We start from the raw sequence: 21452 nt of genomic DNA on the forward strand, positions 1-21452 counted from the left end.
TTTGGTTATAAATGTGAAATTAGAAAATATTTTCTGAAAATGGGGTAAAATCATTATTCATCCTTTGTAAAAAGAAAAAAAGTGAAAATATTGTACAATTACAAAAAACCCGACATTTTCTGACAAAGGGGTAAGATTTTTTTCGCAATGCGAAAAAAAGTAAATGACGTGAAAATGTGTCCATGTCACTGGATGAGTTATTTGAAAAAACTGCACCCTACTGTAAAAATTTCACATTTTATCGTCAAAAAATACTCGACACAGACTCAAAAATGGCACAGAATCAAGTTAAGAATCAGTAAAATGTATTCATTGTTATTCAGACAACAGAGGTAGACCTGAGTTCTGTATATGTATAAAAATAAAATAAATGCACAAAACTCCATTGTATCAACACTATTTACAAGCCACATGGGATACACAAATAACATGTGGAACAATGTACTCTGGTCGGATGAGACCTAAATTTAATGTTTCGGGCTGAATGCAAAGCGTTACATTTTGCGTATGAGTAACACTGCACATTACCCTGAAAACAACATCCCCAGTGTCAAACATGGTGGTTGCAGCATCATGCTCTCATCTTCAGCAGGGACTGGGAAGATTCTTAGAGTTATTGGGAATGTGGATGGAGCCAAATACAAGGTGAATCTGGCAGGATATTTGTTGGAGTCTGCAAGAGACCTGAGAATGGGGTGCAGGTTCACCTTCCAACAGGAAACCGACTTTAAACATAAAGCAAAATCTACAGTGACATGGTTTAAAACTAACAATATAAAGGTGTTAAAATGGCCAAGCCGAAGTCCAGACTTCAGTCCTATAAAGCATTCCGTGGAAAGATCTGAAAAACGCTGTGCAGAAAAGATGGCCATAAGACTTTAAGGAACTTGAGCTGTTTTGTAAGGAAGAATGGGCAAATATTTCTGTTTTGATATCTGCAAAACGTAAAGAGACATACCCAAAAAGACTTGCGTCTGTGATCGCAGCAAAAGTATTAACTAAAAGGGGCCCAATATTTTGCAACGTCTGATTTTCAAATTAGTTTTTTGCCACTGGTCCTTTGCGGTGATGCAAATGTATTTGTGAAATAAAGTAAAAATAATGGGAAAATAAAGTTAATTTGAATGTTCCCTTGTAATATTGTTCTTCTTTGTTATTGTATTATTTTTATCAGGCGATACTCCTATCCGCATCCTCAATTCTCTTATGGCGAATTTACATTGCTTTAGGTCACATGCCTCTTGGTAGTGTTTAAAATGGCTCCTTCACACAAAACCTTTCTTTAACACCGTTTGTACACAAATTTCACATGTTGTGTATGCAAAATAATCAGAATAGTCCGTAGTACTCGCTGTTAGATTTGGTTGTTTTTTGTTACTCCCATCGCTCGCTGTTGTACTCCGTCACGGGCAGCTCTGTGCTGCCAGTGGTGGGCAAAATGTTTAGGCTGCTCAGCACTTCCTGCGCCGTTTTTCCCAGCATGCCTTGCATGTCGCAAACGAAGCGGTAGACGTAGCGCTTGCCCGCCGTCTTGTGGATGATGTTTTTGTGGTAGTAGTAACGAAGCCCCCGGCTCAGTTTCTCGTAGTTCATCTTGGGTTTGTTCTTGCATTGGCCCCAGCGTTTGGCTACCTGTAAAAGCAAATAGAAAAGTTGAGTTTCTCGAGGTGAATACAGTAATGTCTCGGTACTTAAACGACTCTATCCGATAAGATGAGTGTTCAACATTAGAGTACTCTTCCGTTATTCAGACAAAAAAAAAAAATGGAACTCCAACCCGAACCCGAACAAAGCATCGCGGCTGGTGGTGATGCGATGTGATTTCTGCCAGGTGCTTTAAATGTCAAAATGAAGAAATTCAATGAATTGCTAGGAAACAGCGAGAGTAATTATAACTTCTTTCGGCAGCCAAATGCCTTGTCATCTAATTAGTGACTCGCATGAATGAATGAATAGGATTCTCACTGTCTCACTGATTAAGATCCTAATCTCGGCAGAATCAGTGGGGAAATGTCTAGTACAGAAAAGTAACACATTGTGCTGCAATAAAGATCTCAATAAACTAGTGCAGCAGGCAATATTAATTCAATTGGCACTAACATACGAAGGAATGCAGCAAAAATTATACCCAAAATGCTTGGAATCTTTCAAACAAGTAGTGTAGGCTGATTGAATATTTTTGTGTGGCAGCAGGTGATGAATTCTCGAGTTGATTTTTCCCAAGACTGTGACATCATATTAGGCTGTGATCAGACCAATAACTGTCATCCCAATTACTATTGTGTACCTTCCTTTAGTTTGTAACTAGTGTTTGCATGAATGGTGATTGTTTTATGTAGTAGTACCAAAACTTTGTCTCCTCTCTGTCACTTTGTCATGTGCGCAAGGGATGGGAGAGCTTAAGATCAGGCACATGGCTCAGTGTCTGTACAAGCTGTTGTGATTGAACAGGCTTTTGAATTTTAATAAGTACAGTACATTGAGTTATGTTTTGAGAATGGTTTTGTTGCAACCATGCGTATATGTTAATGTGTTTCTTTTTTTCCACTGGACATTTTTTGCTGATTTTGGGAAACTGTAACAAATTGTCATGAATGAGTTCATTTTTATGGCTATTTAAACCTGTGGCTTAAAATTCGGTTTGGCTTGCACAAAAAAAACAGAGTTGAGTTTCTTCCCTAAATTTGTGCACGCGGTTTTCAATCAGGTCTGCTCCGAAGTCTGGAATTTACTGTAAACTACGTTGTGATTAATGACTGTGAAGAAAATTCTATTCGAACGGTATTGGGACCTGGTGTCGTAAGCGATGACTACTCAATAGTTGAGTATCAGTATCTGTGTGACAAGGCTGGCAACCAGTTCAGGGTGTCCCCTGCCCACTGCCCGATGATTGCTGGGATGGGCTCCAGCACCCCCGCGACCCTACTGAGGATAAGCGGTGCAGCTAATGAGATGAGATGAGAAGTCTTACCTCAGTGGGGTCAGACATCTTGAATTCCCATCCGTCCCCTGTCCAAGAAATGAAAGAGCGACAGGTGGAGTCTAAAAGAAGCTCCAGTAGAAACTGCCACAGCTGGATTGGGCCTGAACCTAGTAAAAGAAAACAAATAAAAATCTGTTACAGCTGCCACGGCGTGTACAGGTCTAGAGCAGAAGTAAGATCTAAAACCAGACTCCGAGCCCTACCCGAATTGCGGCCTCGGTCAGGCCTAAAATGTCAATCATTACGTTCGGGTCGGGCCGAGCTTTCTTTGGCTGGCTACATGTTGGCCTGAAAAATGATAGGCGCCACCAGGCTGTACTTGCCCAAAACACACCACAGGAAATGGTGCCCCTAAAACCCGTGTGGTTAAGGGATCAACCAACCGACCACACATGTTTATAATAATGTCCCCTCGTCATAACGCGTACTGTTCTAAACTTTGAAATGTCAATTCAAAGTGCTTTCTGTCTTTCCTTGCTGTCTCTGTCTATAATCCACCCGTCACTTCTTTGTCTCTTTGTCTCAAAGTGCCGCGCTAGGTTCTTAAGGACGCACTCCTGCTGTGGTCTATGGCCCAGTTTTCAACCTGTCAAGATGACGGCCTTAAATTTTTCCCATCAACTCTTAAAAAAACCCCGACAATGATGGAAAACTGTTGGTTAATGTAACCTCAGCAGAAATGGAAATATAAAAAAATCAACATAATTATACTGTCTTGTTTAACTTAGATTTTGTTACAAAGGACAAGCTTTAATTCGTTATCATAAATCTCCCCTCCTCCTCCCGAGTCCTCGCGGATAAAATATGAAATTTCAGGCTTGCTTCAGCTTGGTCCTGCACATCAAGTTAATTGGTCCGCCTCGGGCTAGGTCAGGCTTTAATACCTACCGGCTTGGGTGGGGCTGGATTTTTTTAAGACCCGATTTTACCCCGAATCGAGATTGTCAGACAAAAATAGGCTCCAACCTGGATAAGCCGACATAGCAGCCATATGATGGTCCCTCTCGGGCCGCTGTAGGTTTTTGCGCTTGGTGACGCGAGGGTAGTAGGGGTCCGACTTCGGTTGGGAACTGGTGTTGGCTGGGGCCGGGCAGATGGAGGGCGTCGGCGGTAGAGGAGCGGCGAAACCGACTGAAGAATATTCGGACCAGTAAGTCCTCTTCCGGCTCTCCGAGTCCGGGTAGAGGTCGGCCAGGTGGTGAGAGTATCCGGGCTCGGCCTCACTTTTCAGGCTGGGAAAGGGGCTGTGGCTGCCCTCCGCCGCAGGGCTGAACTGCCCAGTCTGGGGCGCCAGACTCTGGTAGCTCTGGTTAGGTCCCGGATCCTGGTAGCTGCCCGCCTGGGGCTGCTCTATCAAGCCATCTGCTGGACAGTAATCATGGTTAGTGTGGAAAGTTTCTATTTTGTGTGTTTTCAATGATTCATTTGTGTTGGCAACATTTAAAGCAGGGGTGTTAAATTCATTTTAACTCTGGGGTAAAAAAAAAAAACATTCTCACAGGGGCCGGACACATAAATTAAGAGCATAAAAAGTCTGCCTTAGCTGGAGGGCTGGGGGTCTTTTCGGAGGCTCACAGTTAAATTATGATTTAGAGATGTAAAATTCGATAAAAAAGCTAATATTGATGGGGCTTTTTTTCCATATTTCTGTCAGTAGGTTTTAATCTTTTGTAGTGTTTTTGTAAAAAAACGGAAAGAAAAAAAACAATTGAAATAATTTCCACTACAGTTTGTTTAACTCAGGGAAACTCAGGCAGACGGGACAGTTACACGAAAGCATAGAAGCACTAATCAAAGTAATTTATTTAACGGGTATAAAGTCTTCTTGTTATTATTTTTACTTTTTTTTTTTTTTATGAAAATGTGAACCTAAATATGGGAACGCTGCCGTAGATTTCAAATATGTTATACAAAAGCTTCTTTAAGACACCGAGGCGCTAATTTCGTAATTGTTTTTCATTGACTTAAACAATGCAGTTAGACTTTTATTTAAGTAAAATAACAGCAGGGTAGGTTTCCTCAATGTTCTCTGGTCGATTAATAGTAGTCAGCAAATACAGCAACATTGGGTGCTTTGCTTTGTGATAGGCGCCTTGCTTTGGAGACATCCGGTGGACATATTTAAAACGGCAAGTCATTTTTTAAGGCTAATTTTTATTTGTGCTCCTCTCACTATTCTCGCGTGAGACACATAAAGCAATGTGGCGGGCCACATTTGACACACAGGCCATGAGTTGAACACATGTGATTTAAATGATACAATAATCCTCGGGATGTGGAGTTTTCACTTTACAGTGTGGAATATGATTATTATTTTCAGGCCCCTTTTTACGACATTTCCCTCACCATAACACATCAAGATCAGATTTTATGCATTGTATTCATTCACTATGAGTCCCTTGGCTGAAGGGATCGCCAAAAACATGATAACCATGGAAACGAAGTTTGCGGAATACAAAGAAGGCACCCTTGCCAAGTCCATGCACTGTAACTAATCAATGACTGGGACTATTGTGAAAAATAATGAGGCGATTAAAGCACGGGAGTCTTCAAGAGGACATTACTATCCCTGCAAGTAGAACTCTAATTTTAATCAGCCATCTCTTCCCCCCTTTTGCATCCACTCCATTGTAACAACTCAAGTCACGTCACACCAAAGGTAAGTAAAATTAATTTTTCCTGTATTTATAATTGTACTTAAACATATGCACTTACTTTATACTATTGTGTTATTTTATGTTTTTCATTTTGGGTACCTGGGGTTCAAAGCTAATGACTATGGGGTCCTATTTCCAGCTATACGCCAATTTCAATTTGTGACCCCCACCTTCTAAACGATTCATTTTGTATCCTGGGGGTCTACTGTACAAAAAAAATACATTTTTGCAATTACAGGACATAAGAAAAATCTGCCTCATAATTTGCATTGCATCGACAGATCAATATAGATATTTAAGTGATCAATATTCAATGTTCTGTGGTATACATTGGTAGGAAACAGCAATTTATTGGGAATAATATATTCTTAAATTTGTATTTCTATTTCACTGCCCCTGGAAAAAACAAGGGAAAATAGGCATTCTTTATTCAAATATTAAGGCTATTTCAACCTGAAAAATTTGGGCATGTGAGAGTATTGACATCAGTGACGATTCTAGCCTTTTTTCCTACCAGAATCTAGTTCCCTCTTCTGGATGTTTGATAAATTGCAGTTCATTTATAATAATAATAATAATTTCCTTTGTATTGTCATTCTGTGTAACAATGTACACAGAACGAAATGTCGATACACCTGACCCGTTGTAGCGAGCTGATGCAGCCGCAGCCAACAGAGGGCGCCGCCATTTTACCAATGTTATAAGTCTTTGGTATGACTCGGCCGAGGCGCGAACCAGCGACCTCCCAGTCTCAAAGCGGGCGCCTTACCATCTAGGCTATTTCATGGAATTTTAAGAAAAAACTGCTCTCTAGTGGATATTTATTGTATTACTTTTCATGCAATTTGAAGGAAAACGTAAGACGAAGGGCTTTTAAATGCAATCTTTTGGAGTAGAGAATTTATATATTCACGATATTGGTATATTGATTCTACCCTTCTAATTAACAGTATTTGCTACCTACTAGTGGAATTTGAAAAAAATGCAATTAATTGAATAAAATTTGAGGGGAAAGTGACTTGGGGCGGCAGCACGGCGGCGCGGTGGTTAGCGCGTGTGCGGCACAGTTCTAAGGTCTTGGGAACCTCCTGTGTGGGTTCAAATCCAGCTACCAGCCTACCTGTGCGGAGTTTGTATGTTATCCCCGTGCTTGTGTGGGTTTCCTCCGGGCACTCCGGTTTCCTCCCACATTCCAAAGACATGCATTTCAGGTGGATTGGCCGGTCCAAATTTTCCCTAGGTGTGAATGAGCAAGCGAGTTGTCTGTCCCTGTGTGCCCTGCGATTGGTTGGCAACCAGTTCAGGGTGTCCCCTGCCCACTGCCCGATGATTGCTGGAATGGGCTCCAGCACCCCCGCGACCCTACTGAGGATAAGCGGTGCAGCTGATGAGATGAGATGAGGTGACGTGGGGCTTGAGAGGTAACTCTTTAAAAAAATGTCATATGTTGAGGAAAGAAGGATTTTATATATTTATTGCGTTGGAATGAAAATAAATATAAAATCTAGATACTATATCCAATGAAATGGATTTATTTTATTTGCTCATTTGGAGTATATTCTCAATGTAGTGGTATCACAATCAGTATCTGTATCGTTACAGTATCGATGATCACCCAAGAGTATAAAATTGTATCGCCCGGAGGGGGGCAATAAATACTATTCATGACACGGATAACGATCTCGAATAAAAGAATAAAGGGACATTATGCTAATGACATTTTGAAAGTTGGGCTCCCATTTTTCAACAAAAGTCTCACCTTGTGGACACGAAGTCCACCAGCTGAACTCCTGGAAGGCATCCAGGTTGAAGAGGCCAGTATCATTTGAATTAACTGTAATAAAAAAGGAAAAAAAGACAAATTTAGTTGAAACAAATTTGAATACAGGTAGTTTAGTTTATATTTGTTTTTGACCTTTTGGCAGCTCGGCATAGCAGTTGTCGAGCGGATACTGCGGCGGCTGCGCGGAGGCCTTGTTGCTGTCTAACAGAAAAGACACATCTTCACCAGGGTAGTCTGGAGGTTACACACACGGACATATATTAGGCAATATTTTCATATTTGGATTTGAACATTTCTTCCCGTAATTTTCCTCTTTTGAATTCTGAAAAGAAATAATTGAAATCTTGCAGAATTTGATACCAGGATTACGCATATTTCAATTTATATACAAGAAATATAAATACTAAAAAATATATATGTACATATATACAGTATCAGGGAAAAAAACGATCATACTAAACCACAGGTGTCAAACAGGCGAGACGACGCTCACAGAAGCGCAAGAGAAAAACAAGCTTCAGGTTGAAATATGTCAACTTGATGTTGCCAAAGCCAGGTTCCTCTCACAAAGACACTGTACTTGTATTTGTTTCTCTCTCTCTCTCTCTCTCTCTCTCTCTCTCTCTCTTTTCCACCCCTTTTCTCCCACTCTCTGTCTCTTTCACTCTCTGTGTCTCTATTTTTCTCTTCCTTTGTTGCTCTTTGTCTCTTTCTCTCTCTGTATCTTTTTAACTTCATTCACTCTGACTTCCTCTTTTCCTTTTCTCTTTCTCTCTTCCTACCCTTTGTGCTTTCCTATCTTTTTTCTCTCCTGTCTTTCTATTTCTCTTTGGATTTCTTTCTTCCTCTCCCTTTCTTTCACCCTCTCTCACGACTTCTCTTTTTGTCTCTTTTGTTTCTCACGCTCTCTCCCTTTTTTTCTTTCTTTGTCCCGCCCTCTCTCCCTTTCCCTCCCTCTTTCTCTTATTTCTTTATCTCTCTTTTTCTTTCTCTTTAATCTACTAGTCCGGCCCCCGACAGAATGTTTGTTCTATCGTGTGGCCCCCGAGTTAAAATGAGTTTGACATCCCTGTACTAAACCAAATATTTGTGTACAAGCTACTAGCAATGGCCATAAAACGCCACTAGATGGTAATACTATCCCATAGATACATTCTCAAATGCACTTCTTATAAAAGGAACTTTTAAAAAAAGCTGAGAAATAAGCAGGGTTGGGTAGGGTTACTTTAACTTGATTACTTTCAATTACTTTTGGATTACTCCAATACCAAATATGCTAATAAAAGACAAATTAAACTAAATATGATAAAAATTATGACTCACAACACGTGCTAAGCTTTCTCTCCTGGCTTTGATCTCCGGCAAAACTAACATAAAATGCGACAGAAACGAAATTAAAATAAATCCAAACAGCTTGCCAACATGGTTTTTGCCGTTACATGTATTCCGTTACTCCCCAAGCCTGCACAAAATTTAGTAATTTTATTTATATTTAGTTTCTTTGGTCTTTTATTGGCATATTTGGTATTGGAGTAATCCAAAAGTAATTGAAAGTAATCAAGTTAAAGTAACCCTACCCAACCCTGGAAATAAGTATATCAAAGATAAAAACAATGCTACCAATTATACACTATTTGCATAAATTATATCGTAATGGTTAAAAGGTGGTGGTATTATGCAGTAAATTAAATCTCCAAGGCTGAGCTTTTTCTACGTATTGCTTAGGGACGGTGTATATTGTTTAGCGCTTCCCATTGTAAAGAAAAAAGTCATATATTACAGAAAAATATTCAAAAAAATACATTTTTTCAAGTACACGTTTTCCAGAAAATGTGCATTTATTTTACATAACATGAACCTCACATAGAGGGAGCTGACATGATTGTCCACTATCATGCTGTGCCCAAAAACGGTGCTTGTTGGTCACTTTGAGTCTTCGTAGTTTCTTTCTGCTTTTTAGCACTCATTTTTGGTTGTACAACACAATATGGTGACATTTAGTGGTCAGTCAGACAGTCTAGCCATGTTTATTTGTTCAGCCCCCAATCACAAGGAGTCTCAAATAAACACTGTCCCTTTAAAAAAAATCCCTCAAATTTCTTGATATCAATCTTGTTCTAAATCAATCTTGATCGTAAAAATGCAAAAAAAAATATTTTTACCCCAGTGGCTCATAATTTGGCTCATTATGAATATATATTCTTCTTTTTTTCTTATACAAAATAAGTCATAAGTAAATGAATGAAAGGGGGAAAAATACCCTTAAGATGGCCAGTAAAATTGTGCTAATTAAAAATATTTTTTTGTACCTAAATTAGACAAAAAAATCTTTAAAAAATAGAAAAAAAGGATTCAACATCTACTGGGGTATGGCTTCTACCATTTAGAATATCTTAAAACTAGAAACGCAGACCATTAAATTCAGGATTTTCTTCTCTTCCGGGGGATGAATTTGGGATCATTTTTAGGACAGATAACTTTGTTCCTGACACATAAAAGAGCTTTAGGGAACTGTTTTACTCACTGCCGCCACCTCCTGGCTTGTTTAATCATTGCAGCCTCTGTCAGCTTGTTCATGACGCGCGTGCAAACACGTGCATTTCTTGAAGCGCTTGAATGAACTCTTCCTTTTTCATCTTTCTTGTGGTTTGGGTTGGTGTTTGGACTCTACTAGAATCAGGCCTTTTCTTACTTTCACCATTCTCATGCTACACTAACAAATAGAAGAAAACACGGGGATAACACGACGTCAATCTCCAGCATTCCCTCCATTCCTACTACCTAATGTGTTCCGCCCCAAACAGCTTTGCCAAAAGTAAGATGAAAGCAGATCGGCGCAGTCGGGAAAAAAAAGCATAAGAGATCTTTGAACTCAGTTGGACATTGTTAACGCATGCTTAATAGAGAAAATATTTCACTTTCAACTTCTTAAGGATGTCTCAAATGTTGCACCCCACCTTTAAGAAATATCCTGTACCTAAATTTTAAAAAGAGCAAAACCATCCACCATTTGCTGGATGAGATGATTTTTCCCTTTTTGTAAATATGACTTTTACTATTTAAGATATCTTAAATTAGAAAAGTGATAAAAGATTAAAATAAGCATTTTGTTCTGCTGAGAGATTAAATTGGTATCGGTCTGAAAAAAAAAGGATATTGGTATGTTTCTACACTTTTTTTTAAAGGTGGGGTGCGTTGTAAGAAAGTTAAATGTTAACTGAGTTCAAAGAGCCCTTATGCTTTATTTTCCACTGCGTCTATCTGCTTTTATCTTACTTTCAGCTAAGCTGTTCGGGGAGGAACACATAAGGTAGGAGGAATGGGGATTGGGGGGAGTGCTGGAGAGTGAAATCATGCTTGTTCTTTTTTGTTACTCTTTGTTTGCGAGGCATGAAAATGGTGAAAATAAGAAGAGGCCTACTTCTAGGACTGTCCAAACGCTAATCTAAACCTCAAAATGGATGAAAGAAAAAAAAGAGTTTAACCGAATGCATGGAATGATGACGCAGACCACAGGCGGCAGCTGCGAGTAAAACAGTTCCAAATTTCGTACAGCTCCTTTGGAGAGGATCATTTTTTCCCTTACACAAAACAAAGTCATATTGATTGCTCAAAAACAGAAAAAACCCCGTCATTAGAGGAGGGGGTCATTATTTCTGTTAAAGCAATTAGACAAAACACTGAGTGAGGAAGGAGGGGGCGCCATTTTGTTTGGAATCCAATCAGCGTTTTATTTTTTTTTGTATTTTTTCGCAGCTGAATAGATGGAGGAAACGGGAGAGGAAGAGTGTGGAGGAAACACCGGCGGAGGGAGTGTGACAGTATAGTGATGGAGGGAGGCGATGGAGGGGGGCATGCACTCTAAATCTGTTGGAGGAGGAAGTCTGGAGGAAAGGATTAGCTTGGGGAGGGTATCTTTAACTTGACCACCCTGATTCATACATGCACGCAAGCACATTTCACATGCACTATGAAGACCCCCGACCAACCCCCCTGATTCCCCCCCTCCCCATACGTGGCCTTCGCGGCCAAAAAGGTCTGACAGATTTGATGATGGTGGCGAGTGGGAAACAATTTCCTGTGTCCTTCAATGTAGGGGTGGGGGGATTGATACAAATATCGATACTGAGCAAGCTCTTGGATCAAATTGATGCTATTGTCTTGGAACCAATACTTCGCTCCTCCACCAATTTTCTTTATGTACAAAACTCAATTCCAATGAAGTTGGGAAAGTGTGTTAATTGCAAATAAAAATTGATCCAAGTAAATTGCAAATTCTTTTCAACCCATATTTAAATGAATGCACAGCAAAGACAACATATTTATTGTCTTCACTCATAAACTTTATTGTTTTGGGAGAAAATCATCAACTCTGTAATTTGATGACAGCAACACGTGCCAAAATAGTTGGGACAGGTGTCAATAACTACTCAGAAAGTGGATGAATGGAAATCAACCAACTATTTGCAGGTGAACAGATGAATTAGCAACAGGTGAGAGTTGTTACTGGGTATAAAAAAGGGAGACCCGAACAAGCTAAGTCATTCACATGCAAGGATGGGGCGAGGTTCACCTCTTTGTGAACAACTGCGTGAGCAAATTGTTGAACAGTTTAAAAACAACATTCCTCAAAGTACAATTGCAAGGAATTTAGGGATATCATCATCTACAGTCCATAATATTGTGAAAAGGTTCAGGGAATCTGGAGAAATCACTGTGCGTAAACGGCATGGCCGTAAACCATTATTGAATGCCCGTGACCTCCGAGCCCTCAAGCGGTACTGCATTAAGAACCGACATCAATGTGTAAAGGACATCACCACATGGGCTCAGGAACACTTTGGAAAACCACTGTCAGTCAATACAGTTCGACGCTATATCCGTAAGTGTGGGTTAAAACTTTATGTTGCAAAGCGTAAGCCATTCATCAACAACATCCAGAAACGCCGCAGGGTTCTCTGGGCCCGAGCCCATCTAAAATGGACTGATACAAAGTGGAAAAGTGTTCTGTGGTCTGATGAGTCAGTTTTCCAAATTGTGTTTGGAAATTGTGGACGTCGTGTCCTCCGGTCCAAAGAAGAACAGAACCACCCAGACTGTTATGCACGCAAAGTGCAAAAGCCAGCATCTGTGATGGTATGGGGGTGCATGAGTGGCCAAGGAATGGGTAACCTGCACATCTGTGAAGGCACCATTAATGCAGAAAAGTACATTCAGGTTTTGGAACAAAGTATGTTGCCATCCAAACAGAATCTTTACCATGGGCGCCCTTGCTTCTTCCAGCAGGATAATGCCAAGCCACACACTGCACGTCTCACGACAGCGTGGCTTCGTAGTAAGAGGGTGCGGGTGCTTGACTGGCCTGCCTGCAGTCCTGACCTGTCTCCCATTGAAAATGTGTGGCGCATTATAAAGCGCAGAATAAGACAAAGGAGACCCCGGACTGTTGAACAGCTGAAGCTGTACATAAAGCAAGAATGGGAAAGGATTCCACTATCAACGATTCAACAACTAGTCTCCTCACTTCCTAAACGTTTATTGAGTGTTATTAAAAGGAAAGGTGATGTAACACAATGGTGAAGAAGCCCCTTTCCCAACTACTTTGGCACTTGTTGCAATTATAAAATTCTAAGTTTATCATTATTTGCTTATGGAAATAAAGTTTATGAGTTTGAACATGGATAATCTTGTCTTTGTGGTGTATTCATTTAAATATGGGTTAGAAAAGGTTTGCAAGTCATTCTATTCTAATTTTACTGACATTTTAAACTTTTTCCCAACTTCAATGGAATTGACTTTTGTAGATAATGCAGCCTGTCTCTCCCTCACCCGGCGCCCTCGGCCGATCCCTAACTTTATGTTGTGACTGACAGGCACACTTTTAGCATCTTTCCCTGCCTGGCCTGCTGCTGCATCATGCCTGCCAGACGTAAAAGAGGACCAAATCTATGCGGCCACCCAAACCAGATGCTAAAAATTACAGGGGCAAGGAGTTAGCCAGCAGTTTGTGTACTTTGTTCAACTACCAATAAGGACAATGCCAAGTGCAATTTGTGTGGTAACGTGGGCTGCTACTTTGGCAACACCAAAAATTTACATAAACACATACAAGGGGATTGTATAACTTGACAGGTGTGTTATATGGCAATTGTAAAAGGGAGTGATGTCATCAATATTGACATAGTTTTTTTTTTCATTTTACAGGTAACCTAACAACGTAATACATGAGTTAGTTGTCATAAGATTTGGAATAAAAATATATGAGTTGCAATTCGTTGCCTGAAAAGGTTTATACAACTAAATTTTTGATTAATTGGTTGAAAAAAAACAGAAACAGCTGCAACAGAAAATGCTAACATGTTACTGAACAAAAACATTTAAATCCGTTGCCACTATGGCAACAGAGCCAATGAGAGACAATTTAGATTACTGACTAAGAGAAATTGTGCAATGGAAGGTCTTTTAGTTCTCTAGGTGTTATTGTTATACAATAGTTGTATTTTTGTAAGATTGCCATTTTTGGGGTTTGACACTCTTGGTTTTTGTTTTAAAACTATCATAATAGCAATATTTTCTTTGTATATTGTCAAAGTTTACACCATGGTTATTTAATTTACAAAAGGAAACATTTTAGTGCCTAAAACATTTGTGCTTGGTTCATCATAAATATAAGGCAACGTAAGGGAAAGGGTTCAATTATTCAACAATCCTAACATTTGCAAACAAAGAGTATCTGGATCGGATCAGTATGTGTATTTACTTGGATCGGATCGATACCGGAATTCTCATATCGCCCCCTCTCACGTGACCCTCGTTGCCAAAAAACTGTCAGATGTGATGATGGTGAGGAGTAGGACACTATTTCCTGTCTCTTTTTAAGCCGCACAGGAAACCTGCTGCGTAAACACGTGACCCTTCCGCCACCAAATTAAAAGCGTAATCATCGAAAATCAAATCAACTCACCAAAAGCTGTGAAGTCAAATCCTGCCGGCACTTCCTGGGTCCTGAAGTCCTCCGCGTAGAAGCCATTCTGGCAAACCTCCATCTTGCAAGGAAAAACAATGTTAAAAATGAAAAGTGCTCACGTTTCTTGACTTCTAAAGCACATCATGACGTCATACCTTGATTTTGGCGTCGGGTTTAACGGCGGAGTCCCAGTACATGTTCGTACTTCGAGTCAAGTGCAGGAAAAAATGAAGAGTCCTCTGGGGTGGGACGGGGCCGATATATGAGGGGAAATGGGCGTGGCAAGGGGCGGGGCCGAGTGAGTCGTGACCGCTGCTGTATGATGTCAAAAAAAGACACCCCTATACACGCGCACCACACCCCAAATACTTTCATTCATAAAGAGGAATTAAGATTGAGTTTATTCGATTTCAAACTTTAAAAAAAAACTCAAATAATAAGAAAAGATTCACTTATTCCATCAGTGGTCTACTAAATGTATTCAGTTTTATATTTACCTCATTTTTTAGTGAGCAAAGGAGTCTTAAACTGAACTTACTTGGGGGCCAACGGAGCTAGGGTCTGGATGAGTAAAGAGATAGTGTATATTTTTTGACCACTAGGTGTCACTGTATTATGTAATGCAACCCTTTTTCATTTTTTTGCCCAGACTTTCACAAATAAATAAGGAAAATGCGAAAGAGGAAAGGAAAACATGATGAAAAAGAAAGGAAAATAAAGAAAAAGGTGGTGGATAATAAGCTCATGTTATCCAAAATAACTGTAAATTTCTCGACCAACAATTTAAAACATGCATGTTTATATCATGGTTCATGTGTCTTTGCATAATTTCAAATCAAAGTTTTTTTTTAATGATATTTTTACCATCATGAGGCTCTCGATAACACACTGTCCCTTTAAACGTTCATATGAGGCGGCGAACTCAAACTGTCATCCGGCTGCTGCAATTGGTCCCCGGGCCGCGAGTTCGAGACCTCTGATTTAGCATTGAAACTCCATGTATACACAGTTTCTCAATGTAAACAATATTCACTATGTTGTTATCAATAACGAAAGAAGACAATTCTTATTCTAATTAAAAAACTGATTACTAGCCCGGTAAATTTGAGTCAAAACGCAACTACATCTCAGAAAATCAGAATATTGTGATAGTTCTTAATTTTCTGTGACTCAATTAAAACAAAAACATAAATGTCATATATTCTTTCCTCATCATACATCAACTGAGATATCGCAAGTCTTTTATTGCAGATTATAGTGAAATCTCGAATATCTCAATTCGAAATATAATATATAATAGAAACATGGTGTCCCTTAGGACCATCTGGTAGCCTGCTGACTGGTTCTGAAAATATACCACAGGTAATTGTGATTTTATATGAATTTTTATTCCTAATTGGAATGGTGTTTAATGGTTGACATATTTGAACCTCTAATAATCACAACCTGGTAATAACATATTAATAACACAGTAATAACATGTCATTTTGAAAATGCATATACCGATAGCTCTACACGCTAATTAGTAACAAAAAGTAGCTCTACGATTCAAAATGGTTGGACACCCCTGCTGTAAACTATAATCAGCAATATTTGAACACAAAAAAATGCTAGCAATATTTAAGCTGTTTTGAAATTAATCATGACTGTCTGATATTGTTTTAACAGAACTACAGAAAGTAAATAAGTTTATCCCGATAATCCTATTTTCTGAAACATCCCTGTATACTGAAAATAAAATAATTGATCAATCTCGTGATGGATAAAATTCAATCAATTTATTTTAGCTTTGATTGAAACGAGTTATTTTAATGGTGGATTTGTTATGGAGTTTATAGTGACTGTTTTTGGAGCAAACATTCTTAAAATATTTATGATTTTGATTGTTCGGGTAAACAAACGACGTTAACCATTGCGGTTAGAATTAAGATTCGAGGTCTTTTGAGCTTTTAATGTCCACCATTTTTCAAAATGTTCAGGGGGACCTTGGATAAGCGCACATGTATGTTATTTTTGATGCCCTCAGAATCCAAATTAAACAAATGGATGTGAAAATACAATATATTGCGTAGTAAACATGTTATTTAACAAATTGCGTCGCAATCAAAACCAGATAATTGATTAACTACAGATTGATTTTTCATTTGAACTAAGCCACCGCTTCCAAACGTAGGCAGTTTCCGACGATCTCCCGTTTCAAATCTTGTCTCTTCATTTTAATGAGGAGGAACAGAGAAAAAAAACCGAGTGTATCTCGAGAGGGCATTTGTCCGAAACAATGGCCCGTAAAAAGCACGCACACACTCGCTTCTAAACTGTCTGCTTGATGAAGAAAGTCTCGAAATCTCAGCGTGAGTGCTGGCTGCAGATAAGGCCTCCTCCGGGGCCTTTATGTAAACAAACACGGCTCTGCTATTCTCCCACACGAACACGCGCTTTGGCGCACGCACGCACACATCTGGAAAAGTGGGGTGAAATCGTGCGTGTCGCTGAGTCGTGATTGGGGAGCCCCAACTCACCACTACGCCACCCTCACCCGCCACCTTACCTCCGCCAAGGCTTCATAACAAGCCGGCTAGGGTTACACAAAAGGCGGCCGCTGATTGACTGCCGTCTGCAGCTATCGATTTTAATGGATTACAGGAGAAAAAAATAAAGGATTTAAGGATATTTATTTGATAAAATTGAACAGGGGTGGGCCATCAGTGTCCGCAAGGCCCTCTCCGCTGGCCTAAAAACATCCAACATGATGTGAATTATATTTTCTAAATCAGTATTTGTTAATTACATTAAAAAATATTTGTTCAATGTGCATAATACAGTCGAACCTCGGTTCTCGACCATAATCCGTTCCAGAACCCTGTTCGAAAACCGATTTGTTCAATCACCGAAATCATTTTTCCCATTAAAAATAATGTAAATCGTTTTAATCTGTTCCAACACCCTGAATGTTTACCTTGAATGTTTAATGTAAACATAAAGCTAACCCAGGCTAATCCTACGTTCGCGTTATCGTAACCTTCCTTACGAAAGATTACGCTAACATGAACGTGTAAAAATAAAAAATCAGGTCGTTTAGCACCTGGGTCTCCACAACAAGTGGTGAGCGGTTCATTGGAAAGGGGGCTCCGTTCCAACACCCTCAATGTTGGGCTCCGTTCCAACACCCTGAATGTTTAACGTAAACTAAAAGCTCTCTCATCTCATTAGCCGTACCGCTTATCCTCATTAGGGTCGCGGGGGGGCTGGAGCCCATCCCAGCCATCTCCGGGCAGTGGGCAGGGGACACCCTGAACTGGTTGCCAGCCAATCGCAGGGTACACGGGGACAGACAACTCACTCGCCCATTCACACCTAGGGACAATTTGGACCGACCAATTCACCTGAAATGCATGTTTTTGGAACGTGGTAGGAAACCGGAGTGCCCGGAGGAAACCCACGCAAGCACGGGGAGAACATACAAACTCCGCACAGGAAGTTTGGAGCTGGATTTGAACCCACGCAGGAGGTTCCCATGACATGAACTGTGCCGCACAAGCGCTAACCACTGCGCCGCCGTGCTGCTAAACTAAAAGCTAACCCAGGCTAATCGTACGTTCGCGTTATTGTAATCTTATGAATAGGATTTCTTACCTATGTGGTGGTCAGCAGAAGGCGCTCGCACACCTCCTTCATATTTGGCTATAATTTCTTTCTTAAATGCAATAGTTGTACGCACTACTTTTCTTTTTTCACCTGTAGCAACTTTGCTGCTTGCACTGACTTTCTTCGGAGGCATAATTAGGGGCTAAAACACCCGTAGCTAACTAACTTACTTACTAACTTAATAGTATTATTACAGAGGAAATAACAAACCGACAGGACTGTATTGAATCCTTTCAATATTATTTGGTCAAGTTAGCCTTAATCAATCGGGCAGTGTTCAGCTAACTAAACAGGTATCGAGTAACACTAACTGAACAGCTTTTTGTAGTTCCAACTTAACCGACTTCAATAAGCAGTACTCACATCGTTTTCATTGTTATAAAGCTAGTGAATAGTCTTGGACTATTATGTCAACAATTTCCACACAATGTACTTAAGTGAATTCAAATTACTATACCTTGGTTCTGTGAAAAATATTTTTATTGCCAATGAAAAACTACAACCATCGCAAACAAAACAAACAAACCTTATAGTTATACCTTAAAAAAACCTCCTGCATATCAAAGAACCTTTTCAACATGTATTGCTAATTTCTATATCCCAATTTCTAGATCGATGACATATTTTTTGTGAAGTGTCTAAATAAAGCCAAAAATGATAAATACTGTGATTCCAAATTGTCTCTCATTGCTTCAAGACGTGTGTGTTCACCTTTAAGCGTTCAACCAATCACATTTGAGCCATCACTTCTTCCATTTAATTTTCCCAGAGGCCTTCAATGTCTTCTGTGAAGGCGTCCTGCAGCATACATAGGATGTGACATCGCTGTTGGTTTGGTCTAGTAGTCAAATAAAACACAGTGTCCCTTTTACCTTCATATTAAGGTGGGGGCCTCAAAATACAATTCTGGGGGCCGCAATTGGCCCACGGGATGCGAGTTTGAGACCCTCGCCTTAGAAGAGTTCCCTTCTATGATTTTAACTATAGTCCCGGTTGTCATTTGATTCCGGCCATACTACTTAGCTGTGGTATAGAGGTAAGATAACCCTAACCCTAACCCGAACCCGCCCAAACCCGACCGAACCCGACCGATTAACAATTTGAGGGACCGACCCTGAAGTAAAGCCAAAGCTTTACCTTCGGTGCCAAAGTGCATGCTTCGGGTTTACTGGGGGCCGAGTGCCTCAAATCAAGTGTGCACTTCTACGTGCAACCCTGAAATGAACAGTCTGGCGCTGAGGTGCAGCAAAATAAAACCAAAAGAATTAGCAACGAAAAGAAAATCATATCCTGCAAAATACAAGATGCGACCAGTGAAATATTTGTTTGAAAAGCAAAAAGAAAGTTTGTAAAGTGTGTAAGCTATTGGTAAGAAGCGGAAAGGACATCTAACGTGAGGGAGGTGGAAAGAGGAAGTGACGCATCTTCTACCGTGACACCGAGGATGAATGAAATTTTAAATTTTAATTTTTAAATGGAATTTCTTTAGATTTAGTGAGTTGGATTTAAAATGATAGTTTGGTAAGCATCTTCTTTATAATTGAGTTATCTGAAAAATATAACTTGCGTAATCCGGCACCGGACTACAGCGTCAAAGTGTGTTATTCAAGTAAAAGTCCAGTTACTTCCGAAAAATATTAATCAAGTAGAAGAAAAAAAAACAGTCATCTAAATCATTATTTGATAAAAGTAAGTGCAAGCTGTGCAGATCCTACACAATGAAAGAAAAAAAATGTTGAAATAGAAGCCCAGCCCTACCTTGTGATTGACATTTGAAGCCCGAACCTGGCACGGATTTCGTAACAGGTTCAAGCCCGGGCCCGAAATCTTCCCCCTACTTGGGTAGCAGTTTGCGTGCTTTATTGGTGTATTGCTTAATGATGCCAAACTTCGTTTCCATGGTTATCATGTTTTTGCTTCCCCCTTTAGCATCACTGCACAACTGTGGACCCGTACTGAACAATTACAGTACAAAAAAAATACAGAAATGTGTCACCAACTCACCAAGTCTTAACAAAGCACGCGAGATTATGCACTGAATGAAGAGAAAGGCATTGTGGGAGGTAATCTATCCAATACAGTATCAATATTTTGATGATGCAGTGACAGAAACCAACAGCAGACTGTAAACTCTTTGGACATCGTATAGCGGGGAAAATATTCCACATATTCTACACTGTAAAGTGGAAAAAGTTGTAAAGTGGGGGTTGTCGTATCCTGGTTCTCTCCTGCATACAGGAAAAAATCTTATGTCGTGATTGCCAATTTGGAGCACCTGCGGCGGCTTGATTGGCGCCAACAGCCCGGACAGCTGATTGGTGGACACTCCATTTTTAAACCCCCGGCTTCCTTTCAGTCATTGTCAGATCGTTGCGAGCCGTTGTATTCCACTCAGTGAGCATTCCCGTCCGACTCCGTTTCTGCTAAGCCTTTCTCCTGTCGGATCTTTGTTTTTGAACCGTTTCTGGACCTGATTACGCCTGTTCTGCCTGCCCCCGTTACCTGACCCGTTTTGCCTCGTTACCTGCCTGCCTCCTGCCTTCGATCCTGATTACGAACTCGACATCGCCTCTGATCTCCAGCCCCGGCCAAACGACTTACTATTCCCGCCTGTCTTCGTCCGACACGGAAGTGTCACTTCCGCCTCACTCGCTCCTGTTTTCCGTCAGTCCTCGCATCAAGCAAGCAAGCCTTACTCTCCCTCTGTTTTCAATAAAAACTGAGAAACGAATGCTATTGAGTCCTGTGTCCGTTCTGGTCTGTGACATCTAATGCAGGGGCAGAGCGAGTTGGTGGCCAATTGTGGGCAAAACCACCCCAAAGTGACTTTTTGACTGCCATGCATTTACAGCAAAATTTTAAAGCATGCCTATTTTCCCAATGAAAGACCTGTTTCTGGACCCGTTTCTGCCCTGATCTGCCATCCTGACCACCGACCTGCTTTGCTCTGTTTCCTGCCTGATACCTGTTGCCGACCTCTTTTCTGAACTCGATACCCTCCTTGCTCTCCCGTGCCCCTTCTACGTTCCAGCCACCTGCTACCCGTGTCCGTCGATCATCGGATCGTGGAAGCAAGCCCTGCTCTTCCTCTTTATCAATGAAACTGAGTAAACCAACACTACTGGTTCCTGTCTCCGTTTCTGGCTTGTGACACTGTATGTGTTATAGTTATGTCTCTGGAATAAAAATTGTGCTGTGTTTCTGTGTGAAACCGGCTATTTTCCATCAACACATTGGAAACTTAACGGACTTCTGGCTGCACTTTACAATTTCACTGTGTGTCTGTATGAAACAAGCTATGATCTACTCCCAAAATTTTAACTGTGTCAATGAGTTACGATTCTAACAATTCCGTTTCAAAGGGTCACCTCATATTTCAAATGCCAGCCCGATGAAAAACACTTAGAGAGAAGCTAA

General features: G+C 40.3%; 1 protein-coding gene across 3 annotated transcripts; it reads right to left on the minus strand.

Annotated features, from left to right (window-relative positions):
* Positions 1-224: 224 nt before the first annotated feature.
* Positions 225-14612, minus strand: etsrp (ETS1-related protein). 3 transcript variants are annotated; one of them, XM_088328054.1, is made up of 7 exons: positions 14546-14612; positions 14388-14469; positions 7556-7624; positions 7400-7474; positions 3950-4348; positions 2972-3090; positions 225-1632 (listed from the first exon to the last, which is right to left on the minus strand). In XM_088328054.1, exons 1-7 carry the CDS (start codon positions 14585-14587, stop codon positions 1375-1377), a joined length of 1044 nt encoding a protein of 347 aa, XP_088184180.1. In that variant the 5' UTR covers positions 14588-14612; the 3' UTR covers positions 225-1374. The 3 variants fall into 3 exon arrangements, with proteins under 3 accessions (XP_088184180.1, XP_088184178.1, XP_088184179.1); XM_088328052.1 differs by having other exon boundaries at positions 7556-7657; XM_088328053.1 differs by having other exon boundaries at positions 226-1632; positions 3950-4345; positions 7556-7657.
* Between the last annotated feature and the right edge of the window lie 6840 nt (positions 14613-21452).

The sequence above is a fragment of the Urocampus carinirostris genome, chromosome 2 (genome assembly GCF_059441175.1).
Source record: "Urocampus carinirostris isolate Australia breed hairy pipefish chromosome 2, RoL_Ucar_1.0, whole genome shotgun sequence".
Classification (NCBI taxonomy): Eukaryota; Metazoa; Chordata; class Actinopteri; order Syngnathiformes; family Syngnathidae; genus Urocampus; species Urocampus carinirostris.

Coding starts and splice junctions, on each gene's coding strand:
- etsrp (XM_088328052.1), bottom strand. CDS start 14,587: ATGTACTGGGACTCCGCCGTTAAACCCGACGCCAAAATCAAG. Junction 14,470..14,545: donor AACCCGACGCCAAAATCAAG/GTATGACGTCAT, acceptor TTTCCTTGCAAG/ATGGAGGTTTGCCAGAATGG. Junction 7,475..7,555: donor CTATGCCGAGCTGCCAAAAG/GTCAAAAACAAA, acceptor TTTTTATTACAG/TTAATTCAAATGATACTGGC.